Source organism: Drosophila grimshawi, unplaced genomic scaffold (assembly GCF_018153295.1).
Source record: "Drosophila grimshawi isolate 15287-2541.00 unplaced genomic scaffold, ASM1815329v1 contig_1369, whole genome shotgun sequence".
In the NCBI taxonomy this organism is placed as follows: domain Eukaryota; kingdom Metazoa; phylum Arthropoda; class Insecta; order Diptera; family Drosophilidae; genus Drosophila; species Drosophila grimshawi.
In genome coordinates this window covers 4,520,932-4,544,184 of record NW_025062891.1, presented here as the reverse complement: position 1 = coordinate 4,544,184, position 23,253 = coordinate 4,520,932, and the positions used below count along the sequence as shown (strand labels likewise).

Here is a 23,253-nt window from a genome sequence, read left to right as displayed (position 1 = left end):
TCTTTGCATACATACAAGAGGTATATATCTATATATATACCCAACACATATGAATATATTTTGTACATTTTTTGTGTATCCTTTAAGAAATTAAGTTACTTTGTTACGTTTACGTTCTAATTCTAACCGAAAAAAGATAAACAAACAAAAAAAAATCTACACACACACACACACATACATAGATAACCAGCCCACAGCATATTTCGATATTATATAATATGTACCCATATTAATTTAAACTTGTTTGGATCTAGTCGTAAAATATAAATAAAAACTGTATATTTCAAGTGGAGGCAAATCGGATTTCATTTCACATTTTTCCAGCTGCTGAAAGATTACTTTATTTTTATTTTTATATATATCATCATTATATAGATTTCACATGTATATTGATATTCATCAATCGATCAATCAATCAATCATTCAACTCACTTCAGATGGATGAAGTGCCAAGTGTCGACTGTAAAACAAAGAGATTTAAACAGATTTTAAATGGCATCATAAACATTTATTTGAACTATAAACAACAATTAACTAAACAGAAAGCAGAAAGAAAGCCAATTAAAAAAAGTGTATTCTTGTACTAGTTTAGTGACTAAGCATTATTCACAGCAGGTTTACAAATTGTGCTTTGGGTTTGGTAATTTTTTGGATTTTGGTTATTGGTTAGTGTAGCATGCGGGTTTAGAATTGTGTATACAATTTGTGTGCAGCTTGTTTCTGTTGGTGGCGTGTTCTTTTCAAAGCTTAGCGGAAACATAGAAAACCTTACCTGTGTCGACTACTTCCTCGACCTCGCCACCATCGGGGGCATCATTCAGAAATTTGGCAGCCACATCTTTGCCCACAACGTATTCCGAGTTGGCATTGGTAAGATTCTGGCTACAAGTCAAATGGAGAAGCATATTAGACAATATTATATTTATATATATCCAATAGGGATTTGAGAACAAACCAAGCGATTGCCGGCGTTGCCACATTGGTCTGATTGATCAGCGATTGCCAGAATTTGTGCGTCTCCGCAATGATCGAGGTGGCAAATTCCGCGCTCTTCGCATCGCCATTGAACGCAAATTGATTCTCCGGCTTGCCATCGGGTATCTTGTAGATCTGTGCAATATAAATATATATAAAATAAATATAGCAAATATAACAATTTGTGGTACTTACCTTGAACCACTCGACTGTGGCACGCAACAGACCCGGAAAATATTGATCCACATCGGAGACATCGTTGACCTTCGATGCCAGCGGATCGTTCACATCGATGGCAATGATCTTCCAATCGGTTTCACCCTCATCAATCAGCGCAATGGTGCCCAGCACCTTGACCTGCATCACATCGCCACGTTTGGCTACACGATAGCCAATCTCGATGACATCGATGGGATCATTGTCGCCCTTGCAGCCCGTCGATGGTTCAATGTGACTGGGATTCTCCCAGGTTTGCGGCATTGCGCCATAATTCCAAATGTAACCTTTGTGGGGGAAACAATTGGCCACATACCGCAGCTTGCCCTTCTTAATGTCCTGCTTAATGGGATTCATCGGTGTCTTCAGACTAATCTAATACGCACGCAATTGGGTGTTTTATCAAAATTAAAAATGAAGGATAATTTACTGATAATTGATAAATTGATTGATTCAATTTTACCTCCATTTTGGCGTTTGTCCAACGTGGCACCTCGACGACCATGTTGTAGACGGTCTTCTCCTTGTTGGCGAACAGTGGAATGTCGTGCATTGGTGAAATGACATTGCCGCAGTTGTTTTCTAGACACCAGAAATTATGAAGCGTTTTAATTAACTTAACACGCAACCAATTTGATTAATTGCATTTGAAAAAATAAGTGAGAGTCTAACTTTAATTAAAGCAAACAGTTTAAAGAGTATATATGACGTTTATAGATATAGATATTGATATAATCAGCAACTAAAGTCCACATTCGGCTTCCGACTGAATCACCTTGCCCAGTGTCAGACACACACATACAAAAACACGCGACACACACATACATATATATTAAATGCTAGCCCTGCCGGCGAATGTAAAATTTGCTGATAAAGCTGCGTTTTTTAATTAATCACACTTGTTGAACTTGTTGCATAATTGTCTAAATCAATATTTTATTTGCGAGAAACTCTCCCTTATTTAAGGATAACAATCATTGATCATTCATTTGATTGATTAATTAGCATACTTACTGAAATAGAGGCTGTAGTTGGACGAGTTCTTGGCGCCTTTCGCAACGGTTTCGTACAGCGGCATGTCTAAATTAGTTGTCCGTAAACTCTGTTGTTGTATCTGTCTATAACTGGTTGCAACTGTTTTTGCTGACGCTGCGTTAATCGGCCGGGACAATCGCCTACTCAATACACGTGAGAAAGCAGTATTTGCACTCCTTGTAATTTCAGCCAACATTCTGCTGCGCTAGCGTTGCCAGACTTACTAGCTAAAAAATCTCTAAGAAAAAATACTGCAATTATAACAAATTTGGCTAAGCTGGAATTTATTGATTGAAGCTGTAAGTTATTTTTGTCAGCTAGTTATTTTTGAAAAAAAGAAACATCAATATTATTTTAAATCAAAAATCTATTTACAATATGCATTTATACATATTAAATGGTATTTCACCACAGTGAGACCGTATTTGTGTGCGATAACAACATACAAAAATCGATTGCATTGAGCTGGTAATCGAATAGTACTAGTTGTATCATTCTCCACGCTGACAAAATTCAGAGAAATTAGAAGTCGTCGCTTTGGGTTTTCTGATAAAAATTGTAACTTGGCATATTTAAAAACGCAAGTGCAGAGTTAAGTTGCTGCGAAGTACTACCAATCATCCAATACACACAGCATACAGTGCTGCAACGTGCAACGAAATCAACAGCAACAACAAAATTTGCTGCAGCTGCCCTTGGCAACAAGTAGAAATTGTCTTCCCTCCGTATCCGTCATGCAGAACTCAAGATCGAGAGGCTCATCGTATAGGCCACATCGTCGGCCAGCTGGGGCCCCTCCAACAGTCAATGCCAAGTCGAATGAATCCAGCACGAAAGTAAACCACGAGGCCAACGCTGCCAATCAAGCGGTCAACGATGATAACGCTTGCGTCGTTTGCTTCAAAAACTTTGATATTTACTCGATTGGGGATTGCGATCATCCCGTTTGCTACGAGTGCTCCACACGCATGAGGGTGCTTTGCCAGCAAAACGAGTGCCCCATTTGTCGCCATGTTCTCTCCAAGGTGATAATTGTTTATATATCTCGTCTAATTGAGACTATAACATATATCAGCTATCTATCGACTATCATGTTACAGGTTTTGTTTACGCTGGAGAAGCTGCCGTACCGGGAACTGGAGGCGAACAATCGCTGCGATTTCTATAGTAAAAAATATCGCATTGGCTTCTGCAGCGCTGAAATCCAACAGAAATTCTATGAGCTACTCAATCATCCATGTCCCATGTGAGTTTCGCTTTTGCACTGTGTTGGAGTTGTTTTTTAATTAGTTATTAATCTATAGCTGCGATGCGCCTCCATATCGCACCTTTGATGCACTGCGCGATCATGTCCGGCGCGAGCATCACATGTACTTCTGCGATCTGTGCGTGGAAACGCTGAAGATCTTCACGTTCGAGCGACGCTGCTACACACAAGCGGAACTGGTCATCCACAATGCCAAGGGTGATCCGGACAACACATCGCATCGTGGGCATCCATTGTGCGAGTATTGCAATGAGCGATACGTGGATCGCGATGAACTCTTTCGTCATTTGCGACGCAATCATTACTTCTGTCACTTTTGCGATGCCGATGGTGGCAATGATTTTTACAAGTAAACCATTAATTGCATAAACTTTTGGGCCAATCCAGCTGATTAATTTGTGTTTGCAGCGTCTACGCGGATTTGGCGGATCACTTTCGGAAGGAGCACTTTCTGTGCGAGGAGGGCAAATGCGCCACGGAGGAGTTTACGGGCGCCTTTCGCAACGAGATTGAGTACAAAGCGCATGTGGCCAGTGTCCATGGGAAGACGCTCAACAAGCAGCAGGTGAAACAGACCCGCACACTGCAATTGGAGATTACGCTGGGACCACGCGGTCGTCGCGGCCAAAACGAACAAAACATGACCAACATGAGATCACGGTGAGTAGTCATTGCAAATTGTAGCATCAGATGCCTAAGATAGGTTTGTTTAATATACACATATTCCCGTAGAACCAGTTTGATTTATTTATTTCCGCCGTTAATTAATAAACATCAAACTAGCATACAAAGATCAAATTTATTTCATTTTATATCTTATTTTTAGTTTTAGCACTTATCAGAAACATAGAAACTTTGATTTTAGTATATGTAGATATTTTAATGTGATTTGAGTATTAATCTTGAAATTGCTTTTGAAAATCGACTGCTTTTTTGATCAAATCATTGCAGTGGGAAATTATGAGCAGTTGCCAAGTAAATTTGATTTATATTTATAAATTTAAATGGAAGCAGCACAGACACTTTGTAAAGATTATTTATTTATTTATTTAACGACAACTAAAGTCAGTTGGCTCAAAAAGTAAATATAGATTAAATGAAACTAAAAGTAAAATTTAATATTAAATTTTAATTGAAGAAATAACAAATATTTATAAGTTTAATAAGTTTGTCTCTCAACCACAAAAATTACTTTTTTATGAATTATTAAATTTTAAATGGCTTTTAACCCAATCGATTTCCCACGCACAGCAATGAGGATAATCAGCAGGACTATTTGGATGAGTTACCCATGAGCAGCGCGCAGCGCAGTAATCCGGTGACAATTGATGCAGGCAACGAGGAGGAGTTTCCCATGCTCGCAGGCATTACGCCGGGTCCGAATGTTTCTCTGGTCAGGGCACCGCCGCCGTCCATGCGTAACATAAGCGGCTCCTCGGGTCTGGCACGCACCAAAGAGAACTTTCCGGCTCTGGGCGCGGCGGCTGGTGGCAGCATATCCACAATTAGTGGCGCCTATGCCAACGCCCGAGCCGCTCAGTTCCAACAGCCTGCTGCGGCATCCTTCAAGAAGTCAGCGCATGCTGCAGCTGCAGCTGGCGCTACTGGTGGTGGTGTTGTGGCACGTGCCAATGCACCAGCGAATGGTATGTTGTTGCATGTCTCGAATCGACCTGCATCGCGAGCTGGTGCTGCCAGCGGAAGCAAGAAATCCACACCGGACATGGACTTTCCAGCGTTGCGCGGCTGCAAAGGCAAGAAACTGGCACGCAATCTGGACGAGGACATGCTGCCGAGTGACTCGACGGTGCCCATGACAATAATGGCAGCCAAGCATCGATCACTGATGGATGACTATGTTTCAGTGGCGCATCCGAGCACCCATCAAAAGCTGCAAATGGTACAAAAAGAAGAGTCCGAGGCTAAGGCGCGCATAGAGGCGCTCAAGAAGAGTGCGCCCAAGTTGACGGCCCTCGAATTTCCCATGCTGGGTCCGAGCAGCACCAAAACAGTAACGGGAGCAGCAGCTCCATTGGGTGCTAAGCCTAATGGTGGCAATCTAAACTGGTCCAAGCCCATCTCGGAGAAGAAGCAAAAGGATTTGGATAATCGCAAATCGAAAGTGGCTCCAGCGCCCTTATTGCCCAGTCCCATGGGCAGCACCAAAGCCCTAAATAGCACCAGCAGCAATAAGAACAACGGTAACAATCAGGATTCATCAAGTAAGAAGGATAAGAAATCAAAAGATAAGAAACCCATTCAGGAAACTCAGCCCAAAGCCAACAAGCAAAAGGAGAAGAACAACAATAATACAAAGAATAATAATAATAACAACAACATCAACAGCAGCGATGATAAACAGCAGTTGTCCAACTCCAATGGCAATTTGTCGAGCATTCTGCGTGCACCGCCTGGTCTAAGCTCTGCCGCTGCACCAACGGTTAAGCCACCGCCTGGCTTCATGTCCAACGTCACCGTCAACTCGGTAGCAAAGCTACCCAATAATCTAACTTTCACTAGCTCGATGGGCGAAAATTACAGTATTGTGCCCACTGCCTGTAGCTACACGGATCCTCCAGACACCACCAACAGAAATCAAGTGAGCCACAACAAATATTAGTTAATCGATTTTTCTAATTAAATTTGCATTCTTTTTGTAGAGCTTGGTGGATCAGCTGCGCGAGATGCTTAAAACACCCGAGGCTTTCACAGAATTTCGTTTACTCTCCTCCCGATTTCGGGAAGGCACCTGTTCCGGCCAAGCTTACTACGATCACTGCAAATCTGCGATGGCGAGCAATTTTCACATCCTGTTTCCGGAACTCTTAGTGATGCTGCCGGACATTGGCAAACAACAGGTTCATTCATCGCAAACCAAATTATATATATTAAATCTTGTATATGTTACAATTGTTATTTTTGCTATTTTTAGGAACTGTATCTCGTGCATAAGCAATATGTGAACTCACTGTCGCCCGCACTGCTCGTTTCGGTGCCCCGCTTGGAGGTGTGCAGCTGTTGCAAGCAAGTCGTTGCGCCCAGCGATGTTGCCAGCCATCAGGAATCGCATATGCTAACAAAGAAGTTTCCCACACTTGGCAGTGCAGGCCTAAACAATGGGCCCAACGCAGCAGCCAAGCATGCGCAACAGAAATAAACAAGAACACCAATCATGAACAACAACGATTAATTGCTAAGCAATGCTTTCTGTATGTATGTAATTAATTGAATCGGTTGTAGCTCGCGAGCCCATTGTAAACAAAATCAAATGAAAACAAAAAAAAAAATCAATGTACACAGAAAATGAACTCTTTTATGTGAAAGTAGCTTAAATGTATGTATTCTATGTATAATTAGGCCCTATAAATTAACGCTGTTGCATCTAAAACGTTTGAAACGTTTCGTTAACATCTGCCACCTACATGCCGTTTTTGTTTTCTTTCTTTTTTAAGTTTTATCGAGTGAGCTTGTGTATAAAGTAAACAATTCTGAATAAAGTGCAAAACAATCTAATTGCAATTCAAACTATTTGTACTTGTACTGTTGATTATTTCTAATTGCTTATCACAAAATCATTTAACTAGTGCAAATAAAGTGAGTGGGTTGTGTGATAAGAACTTAATTAGCATAATTGTTGGTCATATCTTATCTATTTGGACCATATTGTCGCTGATTAAATTGACTATCTATGCAGACAGTTATTAGCAACAAGATTGGAATGGTGTCCACTTATGTTGTATATTATCTTTACCATGAACTAAATAAGAGAATTGCGAACCGCTTAATATTGGAATTCCCAATTCTACACGTTCAGTAGTAGTGGCAGCACTGGTGTTTAGTATTTTGTGGTATTTGGCCACACTGCCTGAAAGTATATTGATAAGCAATAAGTTATCGACACATTCGAAGAATAAACAACGATGGAGCGGCGCGAGGATGTGCTCAGGCAGGTAGGCTAAATAATTTAAACAGTCCATTGAGTGTTTACGAAACACGGAGTTAATTTTTAGGCACTCGATAAGAACGCCTATGAGACAGATCGTTGGCAAGCCTATAAGGAAGACATTGAGGCCGCAATGCGGAATCTCGAGATGTTTTGCAAAAATCTCACCGTCGAGGTTATGGTGCCAATTGGCAGGAAGGCACTCATGCCGGGGGAACTGATACACACAAACGAACTGCTGGTGGGCCACTATCAGAGCTACTTCTCCGCCTGCTCGGCCCACAAGGCCACGGAGATATGTCAGCATCGGCTGCAACAGGCCAATGAGCACCTAAAGAAATTGCAAACCGAAGCAGATCTCTGGCAGTAAGTAAAGTGCGCATGTTTAAAGTATTTGCATTTTAATAGAAATTTATTTATTACAGAAAGAAATTGGCAACACCAATAGTGGAGGGCGCTGTGCCCAATGCTGGTGAAGTTGAAGTCGTGGAAGAGTACAATGAGGAGGAACACAACAAATGGCTCAAGGAGCACAAAGAGCGCTTGCGAAAGGAGAAACAAGAGGAACGTAAAGAACGTGAGGCACGCGCCACAGACGGAGGTGATTTATTAAAAACATTGGAGGAACGCGAACTAATGGAGGAACTGGGTCTCGATCCCAACGATCTCAACGAGCAGACGCTCAGCGAGATGCTCAATAACAAACCAGAATCAGATCAAGATCAACTCAAAAACAAAGACTGTGATAAAGAAACAGCGGCTGATATGACGGATGAGCAACTATTTGAGATGCTCGACAAACTAGAATTGCAGGAACAGAATGAGATAACCCAAATGGACACAGAGGCGGAGCAAAATCTGCAAGGCACTCAAGAAATGGTGCACAATCTAATGAAGACTCAAACAGCAGTTAAGAGCACAAAGGAACGCATAGGCAAGGAGAAAAGTAGCGTGGAGAAGCCAAGTGACTTAAACACAGAATTGAATGATGAAAAAGTTCCGAAAGTGGTTCAAGATGTCGATCAAAAAGAGGAAGACATAGAAATCAGTGATGAAGATGAAGTGGATAATGGGGATGAGGAGGAGGAATCCGATCAGCCAGAGGAAGTCAAATTAATTAGAGAGCAAGTGGCGCTTTTACCGAGGGAGGAGCGCGTGCAATTTATAAACACGCAATTGCAAATTATAAAGGCAAAAATGCGTCAGGTGCAAAAGAAAAGCTTTATCAGTGATGAGCTGACACATTTGATGAATGTGACCGTCATTCTGGAGGATGATCTGCAGGAGTTGTTGTTCGAGCACACCGAGGATGCCAGCTCCGAGGAGCAGTCCGAAGACACTGAATCACTCACCGAACCCATTGATAATAAAAAGCGACGCATCTCATTTGCCAAAACCGATGAGCAGCTGGTTTTCAGAAAGAACGAATCAGTTGCCGAAATGTTGCCCAAGGGCAAGCAACACAAACGTGAAGTGATTTCTCTGGATGCACCAGTGCAGCCATTGAACCAGCAGCAAGTCAGCAAAGTTGAGCCAGCCGTAGTCAACAAGAGTCCACAAATTATGCAAAAAGTGGAGAAAAATCTGGAATTTGTCAAGGAAAATCAAAGTGTGCAGGACTTTGACTTGGTCAATCAAATACTGGAAGCCTCCACGGGTCGAATCGCTACACTGCAAATTAATTTCAATCATTCCGAAGCGAACGCAGCACCTGAGGATTTCGATAAGAACTCAATTCCCGGCAATCCATCACACTTTTATCAGCTTTACAAGTTGGCATTGGCTGAGGAGCAGGCAGGGAATTCGTTTCCCATTTATGTCAACAGTTTTGAGGGTGAAGAGGGGCTAAAGGTGCCCATACTAAAGGAGGAGGAGCGCGAGAGGGCCTACGTTGATCCACGAGCTGAGGTGAGTAAATATAATAAAATAAATAAATAAAAATAAGCATGTAACCAGGACGGAAACAGTTTGAAATGTGCGTGAGCGATATGATCAAATATATATATATATAAATGGATATTACCTTTTAGGGGTCGTGATTATCTTCTTCTACCATCAAATTAATTGACAATTTCTTGTTTATAGTTTTCCAAGCCGGAATCCAAATCCATATTGCGCAACAAGTCCGCTGTGGAAGCTGAAACTCATGCTGCTATAGAACCAGATGAGCCAACTCCAAATCTGCCGGGCAACAGCAAGCGGTCCTCCAATAAAAGGAACAAAAACCGAAAGAAAAAGGAACGCACCATCGATGATGAGTTGCGAGACATGAGCGCCTATCAGAAGGTCATGCATGATCTGGTCGAGAAGGAGCCGACAACGGCACCGGAGCCGCTGCCTGCGGGCAAATACATTGATGCACATACGCCAAAGAAGCGCGTTAGCCGCTTCAAGGAACAGCGTTCGCTGAGCAAGACATAGCCAGTAATGGAGATTACTTTGTGTGAGATATGTACATTTATTTATTTGTGTATAAAAATGAAATCATGAATATATGTACAAACAAATTTCTTTAAGCTGTATCTTTTTGCTTTCAAATCCACACGCACACACATAGAGTGAATATTAAACAACTCGACTTGTGTTAATATTAAATTAAACACTAGTTACTAGTCCGCTTCAACGGAATTTATTTTTAAAACATTTACATTTACTTACAATGAGAGATATTTTTGATTTTACATTTTAAATGGTTTGCCAACTCAAACGATGCGCCTGAGAAAGATGGGAGCAGCTGCAGCTGCAGTTTCAGCTTTTTTTTTTCACAGGACGCACAGATCATGTATGTATGTGTGGGATGTATGTATGCGTTGGTGTGTGTGTGTGTGTGGTGTGTATGCAAATGAATGCGCAAAATCACTTAAATTAGTTTAGTGTTGGTGTGTGTGTGTGTTTTAAAAGTAGATACATATTAACTACTAATACATACAGTGCGCATCTGATTCTTATATAAAATCTCGTACTCGTTTTTTACAAGCGTTAAGATCAACTTTCTACATACATATGTAAAATTACGAATTATTGCTTCGCTTGCTGCATAATTTACGATATTACATATATTTTGTTGTTGTTGTTGTTTTTGCTGTTTGTTTTTCTGTGTTCATGAAGAGTAAGTACATTTGAAATGTCTAACTTTGCTCTCCAGCATCGAGTCTTCTACGGCGAGGCCAAGCGGCCACCAGTCGGTCATTGATTCACATGTCCAGATCAAGTTCGAATGACTAGTCCTCTTCTAGTCCAAGGAATTCACGCTCCAAGGCAGCGCCCATCATGTTCCATTCGCCATCATCCTCATCCTCCTGATTGTTTTCGCTATTCGAATCGGATCCCATTTCCAAATCCGATGGCAACTCCTCGCCTGCAAACGCAATGGATTAATAAGGGATATAAAATGATAATTATACAACGAAAGCTTACCTCGTCGGAATTTGGCACTTGGTATTTCGTCATCATCTTCGTCGTTCTCCTCCTCGTCATCATTCTCATCGCCCTCGTTGGAGCTCTTGTCGAAATCGGCAATGGTGCCGGGCGCACTTAACATGATATCCTCATTGCGTGTAAAGAAATCGTGGGCACGATTTGAGCTTTCATCCTCACGTTTCCGCTTCAACAATTTTTTGTCCATGGGAGGATTTTCTAAAAGCAACCAAAAATTAAATGCGAATTTATGTTTAACATGTCGTTATTTAGTTACCAAAATTAACAGGACCCTCGTCACTGGACGATGACTCCGACTCGAAGAAGGTGTCGTAGTCTTTGTTCATGGACTCAATGTCTGCATTGGTGAAAACCAGAAGCGGATTTAGTGTTTCACGAAAATTCCCACCCTGCTCCTGTTGCATGCTGCTCGATGGCGAAATCTCTGATCTCTCATTGTAGTTGACCACATGCTCCGGACTGTGGCAATGTGCCGGCGGCTGACGGCCTTTGTTGCGCACCTTGCGATCCAGCGGATATAGACGCTCATCAACATGCTCCCAGCGTTCCGCGCATGCCCACAGCCAATTGGCATTGACCACTCGAATGTTTGCCTCCTTTTTGGCGGCGTTGACTTTGTACGTGCCGGCATTGACGGCCACCAGATGTGTGATATCCTTGTTAATGTTCGATTTAACCTCGGCGCCCAGGCTCTTGGCTATGAAATAGGCACGCGACTGTTCCATTTTCATTTGGGTCGGCACCAAACCGGAAAAGACTAGATTCTGTCCACGCAAAACTTCGCTGCGGATTTTCGGCACAACAATTTTCAAATCGGGTATTTCTGTAGTCTCATCGTAAATCGCATAGAAGCGCTTATGTATGTTGCGCAAAATCACCTCCAGATATAGCAAATAATCATCGGGATCCTCGATTTCGATTTGTTTCTGCCCATCGCTAGAGATTTTGACATTTGGACATGTGCTTTGTGAAGTGGTGGCCACATCATCATCAGCGCTTAATCTTTTTTCCATTTCATTGTTGGACTGGTCTGGTCCCGGCTTATCCTCGCCACTCGTGGACGACGCGATGCTTTCGTCATCCTCTTTTTTGGCCAGCTGCAATTTCTCGGTGTTGTTTGAGCTTTCCGAGGGGGGCACATCATCAATAACAACAATATCATCGCAGTCGCTGTCTTGTTTGCCGCTACTCGATGCTTCTGGTTCCGGCGAACCCGATGAATTCTTGTCCACAACCATGACCTCTTCGGCTGGCGCTTTGCCATTCAGCTTATCAACATTATTTACACAGGAGTCTTTTGATTCTGTGGTTATAGTGGCGGTAGTCGTGCTTGCCTCCGCATCTTTTGCATCGCCTTCCAGCACAGATACATCCACAGACTCCTCCTCATCTTTACTTGTGCTTGAAACTGTATTGTCGCCCTTGTCGGCATCGGTGTCTTCACTTTTCTCAGACTCCTTATCCGTACTCGACGCTGGCTTATCGCCCTCCAATTTTTTTTCTGTTATTTTATCAATTTCTACAAGTGGAAAATAATTGATGTTGTAAATTGTGCTTGTGACAAATGAGGAGAGCTGCTCACCCTTGAAATCAACACCTTCTCCATCTAGCTCGTGTTTAGACAGGCCTGGTGGCGCATTTATGTCGCCGGTGTGCTGAAAGAAGTGATACGGCTTCACTTGTATCAAGTTGGAGGCCATACTCCAAACATCTTCACGATCATCGATAATGCAAACCATGGAATCACCATTCGGAAAAAGCGCTCTATGCGAAAATAAAAATATTCAAGCGTATTAGTAAAAATAAAAATAATTTATATTCTGGTTAAGTACTCTCGCATATATATATTAATTGTATTATTTGCTGTTAGATAGTATATGAGTTATTAGATATATTAAGTTATGAGATTCGGCAAACTATATTATGTAAAACAGATACCATTTGGATCTAAGCAATTAGATAGCGGGACGTGACTATAAAGATTAGGTCCGCCGTTCTGCACAAGATAAAAAAATATGTTTTGTCGAAACGGAAATGGCTACTTAATGTGCGATAGTCTAAAAACCATCTGAAGTATGGCAAGCACTTACTTGAGGTTATCCGTCTTACTGGTGGCATTGAAACACTCGTCGCGCGACAGGATTCGATGAGAGAAGAACTTTCCATCCGGATCGAGGAGTTGTGCAATCATGTGTGCATAGTTGCGAGCACCAAATGTACAAATATGCAGCTCATACAGCTGAGACATGCGCTCGAGGAACTCAGCGGTGCCCGGTCGCAGGCGCGTATGATACCAGGGCGATTGTGGGCCGTACAGCTGAAAGTGATAGATGCCTTTGATGTTGTCCGGTACCGTGTCGTTGGTTGTGTGTATGACGGTCTGATCGAGATCCACCAACAGGACGAGCTTGCGATCGGCGAGCAGGCGGCGCGTGTCATCGTGTCCCAGTTTTTGGGCCAGCTTCTGAGTAACTTTCAAGTCGGGCATGGTGTGCACCATCGGCACTGAGGCCTCCGATGTTTGTCCCTATATTCAAAATAAAAAATTTATTTAAAAAATTCCAATTAATTCAAACTTCATATTTATTTTTGATGTGTTGTTGCACTTACATTATCGTTCTGCCGTAAATCCGCGCCGCAATCTGCGCACATGTCCTTGATAACCGTTGTGTGTATGCATTCGGATAACTCTAAAAGCGCATCCCTGCGCGGCAGAGAGAACAAGAAAATCAACAACACGAAAAGCTCAGCTCACATTTTATGTATACGTTCATCTGGTGGGGCTGCTGCGGTGTGTGCATAATTGCATTCCACCCACTGCCCCACGCCCGCCTGCCCGACCGACCGCGCCAACCCGCTTTTCGATTCGATTCGCATACAAACACAAACACAAGAAGAAGCAGAGGAAAAAAAATCTCACCCTTTTATCACTGTTTCGCCTTCCTTTCGCAGTCGCTTTTTAACCACACCAGCTAGATTTGATTTATATTTTAGGACAGCGGTATCATCCATCTTGACAGGCTTGCCATCGTCACCGAGCTGCTGGTACAAGAACAGAATTTGCGCCGCCGAAACATTTTGGCCCTCGCGTACGCGCCATTTATTGATTCGTATGCGTGTCTCGGTTGCTCCAAGCACTGCGTTAACAACGATGCGATTGACGGATCCGACGCCGCCACCACCGTCGTCCACATCCTTTCTTGGCTTGGACGCAATCTGGCTGGTATGCGTCTTATCTTCTTCACTGGTCTTTTGCATACTTTATTTACAATTCCGGTATATATACAGATTTTAGTTTGTTTTAAATCTGTGGCTTGTTATGTTTTCAATTTGTGTGAATTGCGACAGCGCAGATTAACAATTCACAACGATGTCGGACAGCTGTTTGAGAATTTTGATAACAGCGTGAAGTAATCGATAGGTAGTGTTAAACAACAGATGTTCTGCAATGGCTCTTTCAGCTAACCTCTGTTCTATATAATTTCGTGTGTTTCTCGAAATCTAAACTGTGTCCAGAGAAATTAAAATTATTTTAATCGATACTATAAATATTTCGCACAAAGCTGCTTTAACTAAATCAATGATTAAAAACTGAAAGCTATTGCAAAAATTGGCGCGCACTGTTAGTAACAGGAAACTGTTAAACTCTTAGAGTGCCCACAACTGTGCTGTAAAATCTATTAACTGCACTTTTGGCTCACGTTTTGTTTGTTTGGGTTTGTTTATTACGTATATTGGAAGAAAATGAGCGAGGAAAATAATAAAGAAGACTTAAAGCGCAGTGCAACGGAGGACGCGGCTGAATCCGAACACGATGATGCACAGGAAGCGGAGGCAGAGAGTGAAGATAATGGCTGGATTGGACCGCTGCCATCGGAGCAAAGTGCCGCAGTGCCGGCAAAAAAAAAGAAAGGTAAACAACCAACAATCCAATTTAAATTATGATACTCAAGCTATTGTTGTTCTTGTACAGTTTTGGCGTATGAGCACATCTTTCTGGAGAATCTCCCTAATGCGGAAAGCTATGAGCGCAGTTACATGCACCGCGACGTCATCACGCATTTAGTGAGCACAAAAACAGAATTTGTGATCACCGCCAGCATAGATGGCCACATCAAGTTTTGGAAAAAAATGGATCTGGGCATTGATTTTGTGAAACATTTTCGCAGCCATTTGGTGCCCATAAAATCGCTCTCAACCAACAGCAGCGGCACTCTATTATGCTCAGCAGCAACCGATGAAACAGCAAAGGTTTTCGATGTGGTCAACTTTGATATGATTAATATTATACGTTTGGGCTACACGCCGCTGTGTAGCGAGTGGATAAACTCACCCGGTGATGCAGTACAGGGTCTGGCAATGTAAGTCTGTTTCGAGTAGTCCTGATACACATATATTTATGTTAATATATATTCGCAGCACTGACTCGGAGAGCAACTGCATCCATATTTATGATGGCCAGAGTGGTGGCGAAGTCTTGCACACATTGGACAAATTGCATTCAGCTCCAGTAGTTTCAATGTGCTTTAATGTGGCCATGGAGACGGTAATTTCAGTAGATCGCAATGGCATTCTGGAGTATTGGCAGAATTCCAAACATGACTATAAATTCCCACAGCGTTTGGTCAATTTTGAATCTAAATTGGACACGAGTAAATCGCTTGACTAAAATTAATGTTAAACATAAGTTGAAATTAGGTCTTCTTGCAGGTCTTTTTGAATTTGCTAAGAATAAGACGTTGGTAACTGGTTTAGCAGCAACGCCGGATGGCAAACGTTTTGCCGCTATTTCGATGGATCGTAAAGTGCGCGTTTTCCAGTTTAATACGGGGAAACTATTGCGGGTATTTGATGAAGCACTCACCACATACACACAAATGCAGCAGACACCGCATGCGTTGCCCAATATGGAGTTTGGCCGTAGAATGGCTGCTGAGCGTGATTTGGAGAAGACGGCACAAAATACGACGCTCAACATACTGTTCGATAGCACTGGCCATTTTCTGCTCTATCCCACAATGTTGGGCATTAAAGTGATTAATGTGGCCACAAATCGCTGTGTCACCATTTTGGGTAAAACCGATAATATTCGCCCATTACAAATAGCCCTGTTTCAGGGCAGAATCAAGCGACAAAAGGCAGCAATTACGCTGGAGCAGGAGGCCAGTGAAAATCCAGCATTGCAAAATCTACTCAATGATCCGACAGCCTTCTGCACGGCTTACAAGTGAGAGGAATTATTATTAAATTAATTTAATCATTGGGTTTAAACCATTCTCTTTTCTTCCAACAGAAAGAATCGTTTTTATATATATAGTAGGCGTCTTCCATCGGATCTGCAGGATGTCGATCGTGACATATTCAATGAGAAGCCATCGAAGGAAGATATTATCGCAGTGCCCGAGGCTCAAGGTATTTACCTGTCGTAAACATAATTGTTGTCTTAATCTTGGCTAACAAATGTGTATTATCTTTTACACGCTAACATTTGATCAGATGAAGGTTTCCTTTATTTGTTTATCCTTATTCAGTATAATCTCTATGAGTTTTTGTAAATCCTTTTTAGTTATTCAACGCATCTATGAAAATGTGGTGCTCCACACCACTAAAGGTGACATTCATATGAAACTGTTCTTCAAGGAGGTGCCTAAATCTGTGGAAAACTTTTGTGTTCATGCCAAAAATGGGTAAAATTTTGAATCTGATAAATCTATTATACATATATGCATACATTAAATATAATAACCTTTATTTTAGCTATTACAATGGACACATATTCCATCGTGTGATCAAGGGATTTATGGTGCAAACTGGCGATCCGACGGGCACGGGTACTGGTGGAAAGTCCATCTGGGGTAATGATTTTAAGGATGAGTTTGTGCCAAGCCTGAAGCATGATCGTCCTTATACTGTGAGCATGGCCAATGCCGGTCCCAATACAAATGGTAGTCAATTCTTCATTACAGTGTTGCCTACAGTAAGATCTCATTATCTAATTTTTGTAGATTCATATTAATTATATTAAACTTATAATTTATTATTTACAGCCCTGGCTGGACAATAAGCACACGGTGTTTGGTCGCGTGTACCGTGGCATGGAAGTCGTTCTCAATATATGCAATGCTAAGGCAAATCCCAAAACAGACAAACCTTATGATGATATTAAGATTATATCCATACATTTAAGTAATTAAGCAAAATGTAGCGAAAATATACGGTTTGATTTTTTATAATCTATTTTGAACATTTATTGATTTGCGCCATCTATCTGCAGACAATGATACCAGTTAAGTGATTATCTTTGGTATTTTCACATCGCTTGCAGCATGGTCACATTAATCAGCTGTTTATGCATTTTTTCCACCACAGTGTCTCCCCGGATAATCCCGTTGCTCGAACTAATTCCTAACAAATTAGTAATTAACTAATCGTTTGTATGGTGCTGTATTGATAATAATATTTTGAAGAAGTCCGTAAAAAACCGTAAAAACTGCATGTGCATAGAGTGTGCTAAGGTAATTAAGTGAATTGGAGCAACTTCTTTATGTGTTTACTCAAGCGATGAATTTGCCACAAATTTGTTTATTATTGAAAAACAAAGAAAAAGAGTTGAAGCTTATCAGAAATCCATGAATGACTGCGCTCTAATCTAAATAAATCTGCAACGTGTGGATTAAACTGTGTCAAGTGATTCTTATAATGTATACATAGTGCATATATACGTATTGTATACATTCATATATTCAATTAGTTTCTTATCAGCATAAACATAATGCAAACGGAAACGTACGTTGAGGAACTTCTTCCTCGCTATTGCGTTAGTCATGCCAAATGCCGAATTGTATATATATATACCATATTATATATAACATTGGGTTCGGGCAAGCTTATCGTCGCACTTGCTTTGTTCGCTGATAAAATTAATTGAGATGTATATATAACAGATAATTGGCATGTATTGTATTTGATTTGCAGTTAATATTTTTTTTGTTGGTAAAATGAACTAAGCCTTTGAGCCACGACTCTCCGCCATGTCCCAGACGGATTCAGACGACGTGCGCAGCACCGCTCAGCTGCTGATCACGAATGCCCGGCATGGTGCTAATCCACACATGCACATGCCATACAGTATGTGTAAGTAGATGCACTTCCATCATTATTGCTGATTTTAATATTTTGTTTACTTTAAATATACACACAGCGCAACCGCATTCCATAAATTGGCTTACTGAGGAGTTTCTCGGTGGCTATGCGCAGGATGGGCGCATGTCGGTGGTGCGACGGTTCTTCTGTCTGTTTGTCACATTCGATTTGGTGTTTGTATCGCTGCTTTGGCTCATTTGCATAGTTGTATGTATACCGCTAGTTGTTTGCGTGCCCAAGATAAATGCTAATTTTCTTGTTTTGTTTCACAGATCGGTGGCGACAATATATTCCAGGCCTTCCAGAAACAAATCATGCATTATACCATTTATACATCACTCTTTGATATTGTTGCCACGGCAATTTGCCGTTTTATAATTTTAATCTTCTTTTATGCCATGCTGTATATAAATCACTGGTCCATTATTGCGGTAAGCGACTCTGCGTTGATTTTAAAATAGCTTTAAATGTGACTAACTCCTTCCAGCTGTCTACAAGTGGATCATGTTTGTTTCTCATCACCAAAGTGTTTTTCTATGACGTAAGTGCCTGTAGAATGATCAAATAACTCTTAATAATATTGTTTTCATTTTATATATTTAGTGGGTTCACTCCAAGCAGCAAGTATTCGATGTTATAATCATCCTAATGTCATTTATACTGGCCTGGGGCGAGGCTTGGTTCTTAGACTGCCGGGTTATACCCCAGGAGCGACATGCGCGTCGTTATTTCTTAGGTAAGTTTTCTCGCACCTTAAATTTATATGTGGTTATTAAAATATTTGATTTTTGCGTACACAGCGGCAAACACAAATGATCGCACAACATTGACACAGCCAACGATCTTGTCTGAACGTGAACGTCCACCCCAAAGCGTTACAGATTTCTATTCACCCTTGGACACGGCACATCAGTCGGATGAGGAGGGTGAAGAGGTAAGCTAACTGTTTATGCATGCGCATATCTAAAATACCTTGAATAAAAGAATTTCACTTTGACGCGTCTATAAAAGATGCTGTCAATCAGTTGCTTAGGTACATTTACAATGTTGTTGGTAGTTGTTAATTCGCCATTTTACTGTTGCAAACTTATATTTTATATATTTTGTCCGGCAGGACGAGGAGTACAACCAAATGGGCTTGGATTGCCTGCTCAAAGCATATGAGCTCATTGAGTCAACTGACTGGAAGATGGAGAAGGTAACACCCAAGGGCGACACAATACACAGTACACAGAGGGATAAAACCGGCAAGATTTACAAATTGACGGTTCGTAAACGGTTTTACTTCATTAAGCTGATTTTAAATGATTGTTGGATTGGTTTTAGGGGCGTCTTAAATATCCCGCCAAGGCACTAATGGAGGAGCTGTTTTATCGCATCGAGGATGCGCCCAAGTGGACTCCAACGCTCTTGGAGTCGAAAATAGTGCGCGTAAGTCAAGACAGTCAAGTTCCTCAATAGAAAAAAGTGTTTTAAACTATTTATAAAAACTCTGCTAAAAAGCTTTTGACATTTATTGCCAGACTACATTCATTTATGACACCTTGAAGCACTTACTTAATATAATTCAATCAATGTATTAAAAACAAACTAAATTATGACTGTTCTTATATGCTACCTGTACCATATTAGAAAATCAACTCCTACACTGATATAACCTACCAAGTTTCCGTTGGTGGTGGTGGTGGTATGGTGAAAAGTCGCGATTTTGTCAATTTGCGTTCGTGCCGTTTAATTTATAATGGCAAAATCTGTGATGAAGATGAAGCTGCCAAGTTGAGCAGCGATGATGAAGACGATAATTCTCTAAACCGATCGTGTGAGGGCAGTGTGACGACATTGTCGGACAATGAATCGCAGACACCAAAAGCCGGCAGTTACTTTCTCGGTCACTCTTCGTTGCCTCCAGCGGATGGTGCATCAGCAACCGCTCCAACGACACCTTACGACACACTAAGCAAAAGTCTGGGCGCCAAGGGTTTGGGCGCTGCATTATCTTTTAATGTTGAGCCACCGCCATTGGATGATGCGTTCGAGGATGCCAAGGATAACATTGATGATGCGCAGCGGACCTCAGAGAAAAGTACACAGCATTTGCCAGAAGGTTCGGTTGGAAAGACTAACAATAAAGTGTGGATGAGTGCTGCGATTAGTGTGGAATATGGAGCCGTTCCAATCACCACAAAATATACAAGGTGTGTTAAAATAATACAATTAAAATAAATAAATATTAATTGTGAATATACTATGCTTTGACAGAGGAGAGAATATTGTCTCGGGATTTGCGTTTCGAGAGATTATTGGCAAGTCTGATTGCTGTATACTGGAGTGGGTGCTATGTCTCGATCTGAAGGGCTATATACCGCGCTACGTATTGGATGCTGTAAGTGTGACGAATATATATTTGCATTTCTTTGGTAATCCTCTACTTACTTTGCAGGCACTCACCTCGACCATGGTCGATTATATGAAATACCTGCGTAAGCATATAAATGAGCTGCGAAAGCGTCGTCGGCGTTGATTCTGCATCTCTTTTGTACAAAGTACGATAATTACATCGTATATATGAAGCTCATCCAGCATATTTAAACTGTATTCAATTAAACGTAAAGCTAATTTAATTATATATGTGTAATTTTATCTCAAGAATGTGTCTGTTAACTATAAAGAAGTTTTTCGAAAGCATTAATTATCATGTGCATTGCTCGTAAGTTTATTGAGTATTTGTATATTCTATATAAGTTTTGTAAGTTTATGTATATGGACGACTTAACTAATACATTTTATACATGCTTAATGTTGTTGTTCTTGTTTTTGTTGGATTTAGTCGGTGGTTGTGATTAGGCAGTTGCAGCATCTAGAACTAGGACTACTAGAGCTAGTGTGCTTCATGATGCGTAAATTTAAGATCAGTCCCAAAATATGCGCTCTCAAGGCTTGCTCCTATTTGCTGTCGTTCTGTGGAAACCAGCTCTGACACGCCTCCACGGCCACCTCGCAAGCAGCGCCCATTGCCTTGGCATTATCGTAGTCTATATGGATATGAACTTAGCTTATCAGTCATAACACAATATTGTTTGAACTTACCCAAGGCATTGCGCTTGCCAAAGATGCTGCCATTGAATGGTGGCTTCCTGTAGGCCGCCTCGCTGCCATGCAGCAAGATGGCAGCCACAATAATGGTGACCAACAGCAAAGTTAGAGTACATCTCAGTGCGGCCATTTTGCAATCCTTATTCGGTGTGGACAGTGTGCGTTGGAGTTGGCTGTTTGCTTGAGGTCCTGCTGCTGTCGAGAGAGCGTTGAAGTGAGTGTGATTTGTGAATGGAAGTACTAGAGCTTTTATAGTCACGCTGCGGTTGCAACCCCAATATCCTGATGCTGCTGCTGCTGCTGCTTCTCGTGCTTGCCTGGCTAATTGAGTTAGATGCGAGGTAATTGAAAAGAAAATTGCTTGTGGGCATTTTAGCGTGTCCTAGCGTTTAATTGATACACTACATATATATTTTTAATTGAGTACAAGCACGAGGTCCGAAATTAATATTAAATTTGTTTAATATACTGGCTTGCTGGCCGTATTCCATTCGAGCACCTTGTTGAACTCCTTTTCCCCAAATCCGATGGCCACCGCCTGCTCCACACAGCTATTCTGACGCTTCAGATTGTCAATCAGAAACAGTTGCTTCTTGTAGGCATTCAAGAGATCGGCGCGCTGGCGTTTCAGTGCCTTGATGCGATTGTCACGCAACTTGAGCTCCTTGTGATTGTGATCCAGCTCGTCGCGCTGCTGTCCCGCCTGTTGTCCCAGCAACTGGCGTGCCGCCTCTGCCTCGTCATTGGCGCGTAATAATCGCTTCTCCAGATTCGCATTGGTCTGCTTGAGTACTTTTGCATCGCGTCTGAGAAGCTCCAGTTCTTGCTTCTGTTTGTTTTGCTCCAGTTGTTGGTCCTTTTGGCAGCGATTCGAGTCCTCCGCCTGCAGCTCAAAGCGATGCAGCTGGTCTGTGAGCTTGGCATTCGAGTTGATGGCCTGATCCCGTTGATTTTCCGCCTTGCGCAACAACTCGAGTGTCTCCTCCAGTCGCTCCTTTTGATTGGCCATGTCAAGCGTGAGCTGGCCATGATCCTCCTCCAAAATGGCGACCTTGGCTTTGAGAAATCTATGGAATCGAGAATGATTCATTATGGAATGTGACAGTGAGTTAGCTATTGCTTAGTCACCTAATGAAGTTATCCTGTGTTAGCTGCTTCTTGGCCTGCCCATTGACCACCGTTGTGCTCTCGCGTGTCTGTTGCACCTCCAGCTCCATCACTGGCTTATGCGCATCGGCGTCATCGCTATGACGTAGGAGCAGATCCAATGATGGACTCTGCTTAAAATTCGGATTGCGATACTTAACATAGGTGGCCGTTCTATGGCTTGCCCGGCGTGTGAATGTGCCATCCATTCGATTGGCGATTGGTGCACTGACTCCCAGTTTGCACTGCGGCGCCTTGGCCATCTTTGACTTAGTTAGCGGTGTCCAGGCGGATTTGCCACGAGGAGTTGTTAGCGGTGGAGAGGCACTGGGCGTCGTTGGAGTTGATATTGGTCCACTAATTTTATTAGGCGATTTCGGCGCTCTGTTCACCCTCTGGCCTCGTCCCGTTGCCCTGTTGTTGTTGTTACTGTTGTTGTTGGTGAGCGCCTCGACATTGAGCTTCTTTTTTAGTAGTGTGCTGGGACCTTTCTGCTTGAGATAGGTGCCGTAGCGAGATTGGTTGGCCACAGGATTGCCATCCTCGGCGGATGCACTTAATGACATCAGGTTGAGCTCCTGGTTTATTTGGAAGAGTTCCTTTTCACGCGACAAGATCTCGGTCATGTTGCCGTTAAATTTATGTGAGTTGCCTTAACGTTCAACTAGCTAAAGCGCTTTTCGTCTGACAAACACTTTTTTCAACAAGAAATTTTTACTAAATAATTATTTGATTGGCTTCTCCGCTCGGAGCTTGCCTTAATTTAAACGAAATTCACACAATGTTGCTTTGATTTGGATCACCCGGCCGAAATAAAAGAAGTACATAAATAAACATGTAGTAGGTGTTACAGTAACCATTGGCTACCTGTACCCCGAGACGAAGGACATGTCAGTCCTTTCCGCTGGGGTTGTTTTTGTTTTGTTTCGTTTTGTTTCATTTTTTGTTTTTATTATGACTGTTGCTATTGTATTTTAAGGCCAACGACTTGTGAATT

The 23,253-nt window shown here is 41.9% G+C and overlaps 8 protein-coding genes across 10 annotated transcripts; 4 read left to right on the top strand and 4 right to left on the bottom strand.

Annotated features, from left to right (window-relative positions):
- Window positions 1–281: 281 nt before the first annotated feature.
- On the bottom strand, window positions 282–2,633 carry LOC6559314 (inorganic pyrophosphatase). The gene is made up of 6 exons (XM_001987347.2): window positions 2,206–2,633; window positions 1,655–1,773; window positions 1,171–1,566; window positions 956–1,110; window positions 773–882; window positions 282–460 (listed from the first exon to the last, which is right to left on the bottom strand). Exons 1-6 carry the CDS (start codon window positions 2,420–2,422, stop codon window positions 429–431), a joined length of 1,029 nt encoding a protein of 342 aa, XP_001987383.2. The 5' UTR covers window positions 2,423–2,633; the 3' UTR covers window positions 282–428.
- Window positions 2,634–2,651: 18 nt separating this feature from the next.
- On the top strand, window positions 2,652–7,021 carry LOC6559313 (E3 ubiquitin-protein ligase ZNF598). The gene is made up of 7 exons (XM_001987346.3): window positions 2,652–3,251; window positions 3,327–3,472; window positions 3,531–3,842; window positions 3,902–4,153; window positions 4,745–6,092; window positions 6,154–6,351; window positions 6,426–7,021. Exons 1-7 carry the CDS (start codon window positions 2,961–2,963, stop codon window positions 6,648–6,650), a joined length of 2,772 nt encoding a protein of 923 aa, XP_001987382.1. The 5' UTR covers window positions 2,652–2,960; the 3' UTR covers window positions 6,651–7,021.
- Window positions 7,022–7,375: 354 nt separating this feature from the next.
- On the top strand, window positions 7,376–9,947 carry LOC6559240 (unconventional prefoldin RPB5 interactor-like protein). Its single transcript, XM_032734284.1, has 4 exons — window positions 7,376–7,443; window positions 7,504–7,802; window positions 7,862–9,344; window positions 9,522–9,947. Exons 1-4 carry the CDS (start codon window positions 7,414–7,416, stop codon window positions 9,855–9,857), a joined length of 2,148 nt encoding a protein of 715 aa, XP_032590175.1. The 5' UTR covers window positions 7,376–7,413; the 3' UTR covers window positions 9,858–9,947.
- Window positions 9,948–10,042: 95 nt separating this feature from the next.
- On the bottom strand, window positions 10,043–14,211 carry LOC6559239 (RNA polymerase II subunit A C-terminal domain phosphatase). The gene is made up of 7 exons (XM_001987344.2): window positions 13,795–14,211; window positions 13,485–13,578; window positions 12,965–13,401; window positions 12,457–12,638; window positions 11,131–12,393; window positions 10,854–11,072; window positions 10,043–10,794 (listed from the first exon to the last, which is right to left on the bottom strand). Exons 1-7 carry the CDS (start codon window positions 14,130–14,132, stop codon window positions 10,658–10,660), a joined length of 2,670 nt encoding a protein of 889 aa, XP_001987380.1. The 5' UTR covers window positions 14,133–14,211; the 3' UTR covers window positions 10,043–10,657.
- A 294-nt stretch (window positions 14,212–14,505) lies between these two features.
- On the top strand, window positions 14,506–17,111 carry LOC6559957 (peptidylprolyl isomerase domain and WD repeat-containing protein 1). Of its 2 annotated transcripts, XM_032734337.2 has the most exons (9): window positions 14,506–14,787; window positions 14,848–15,235; window positions 15,294–15,526; window positions 15,585–16,101; window positions 16,168–16,286; window positions 16,371–16,376; window positions 16,441–16,561; window positions 16,632–16,851; window positions 16,922–17,111. In XM_032734337.2, the coding sequence occupies exons 1-9, from the start codon at window positions 14,619–14,621 to the stop codon at window positions 17,066–17,068; spliced, it is 1,920 nt and encodes a 639-aa protein (XP_032590228.1). In that variant the 5' UTR covers window positions 14,506–14,618; the 3' UTR covers window positions 17,069–17,111. The 2 variants fall into 2 exon arrangements, with proteins under 2 accessions (XP_032590228.1, XP_001987379.1); XM_001987343.3 differs by lacking the exon at window positions 16,371–16,376 and having other exon boundaries at window positions 14,508–14,787.
- A 135-nt stretch (window positions 17,112–17,246) lies between these two features.
- On the top strand, window positions 17,247–20,638 carry LOC6559956 (steroidogenic acute regulatory protein-like). 2 transcript variants are annotated; one of them, XM_032734741.1, is made up of 12 exons: window positions 17,247–17,389; window positions 17,850–18,008; window positions 18,076–18,224; window positions 18,290–18,448; window positions 18,505–18,558; window positions 18,621–18,753; window positions 18,818–18,951; window positions 19,132–19,284; window positions 19,344–19,448; window positions 19,650–20,212; window positions 20,277–20,400; window positions 20,458–20,638. In XM_032734741.1, exons 2-12 carry the CDS (start codon window positions 17,906–17,908, stop codon window positions 20,536–20,538), a joined length of 1,758 nt encoding a protein of 585 aa, XP_032590632.1. In that variant the 5' UTR covers window positions 17,247–17,389; window positions 17,850–17,905; the 3' UTR covers window positions 20,539–20,638. The 2 variants fall into 2 exon arrangements, with proteins under 2 accessions (XP_032590632.1, XP_001987378.1); XM_001987342.2 differs by having other exon boundaries at window positions 17,276–17,389; window positions 17,883–18,008.
- Window positions 20,639–20,716: 78 nt separating this feature from the next.
- LOC6559955 (neuropeptide SIFamide) lies at window positions 20,717–21,481 on the bottom strand. Its single transcript, XM_043214276.1, has 3 exons — window positions 21,370–21,481; window positions 21,105–21,305; window positions 20,717–21,049 (listed from the first exon to the last, which is right to left on the bottom strand). Exons 1-3 carry the CDS (start codon window positions 21,479–21,481, stop codon window positions 20,961–20,963), a joined length of 402 nt encoding a protein of 133 aa, XP_043070211.1. The 3' UTR covers window positions 20,717–20,960.
- Window positions 21,475–22,984, bottom strand: LOC6559954 (testis-expressed protein 9). Its single transcript, XM_001987340.3, has 2 exons — window positions 22,239–22,984; window positions 21,475–22,177 (listed from the first exon to the last, which is right to left on the bottom strand). Exons 1-2 carry the CDS (start codon window positions 22,880–22,882, stop codon window positions 21,571–21,573), a joined length of 1,251 nt encoding a protein of 416 aa, XP_001987376.1. The 5' UTR covers window positions 22,883–22,984; the 3' UTR covers window positions 21,475–21,570.
- Between the last annotated feature and the right edge of the window lie 269 nt (window positions 22,985–23,253).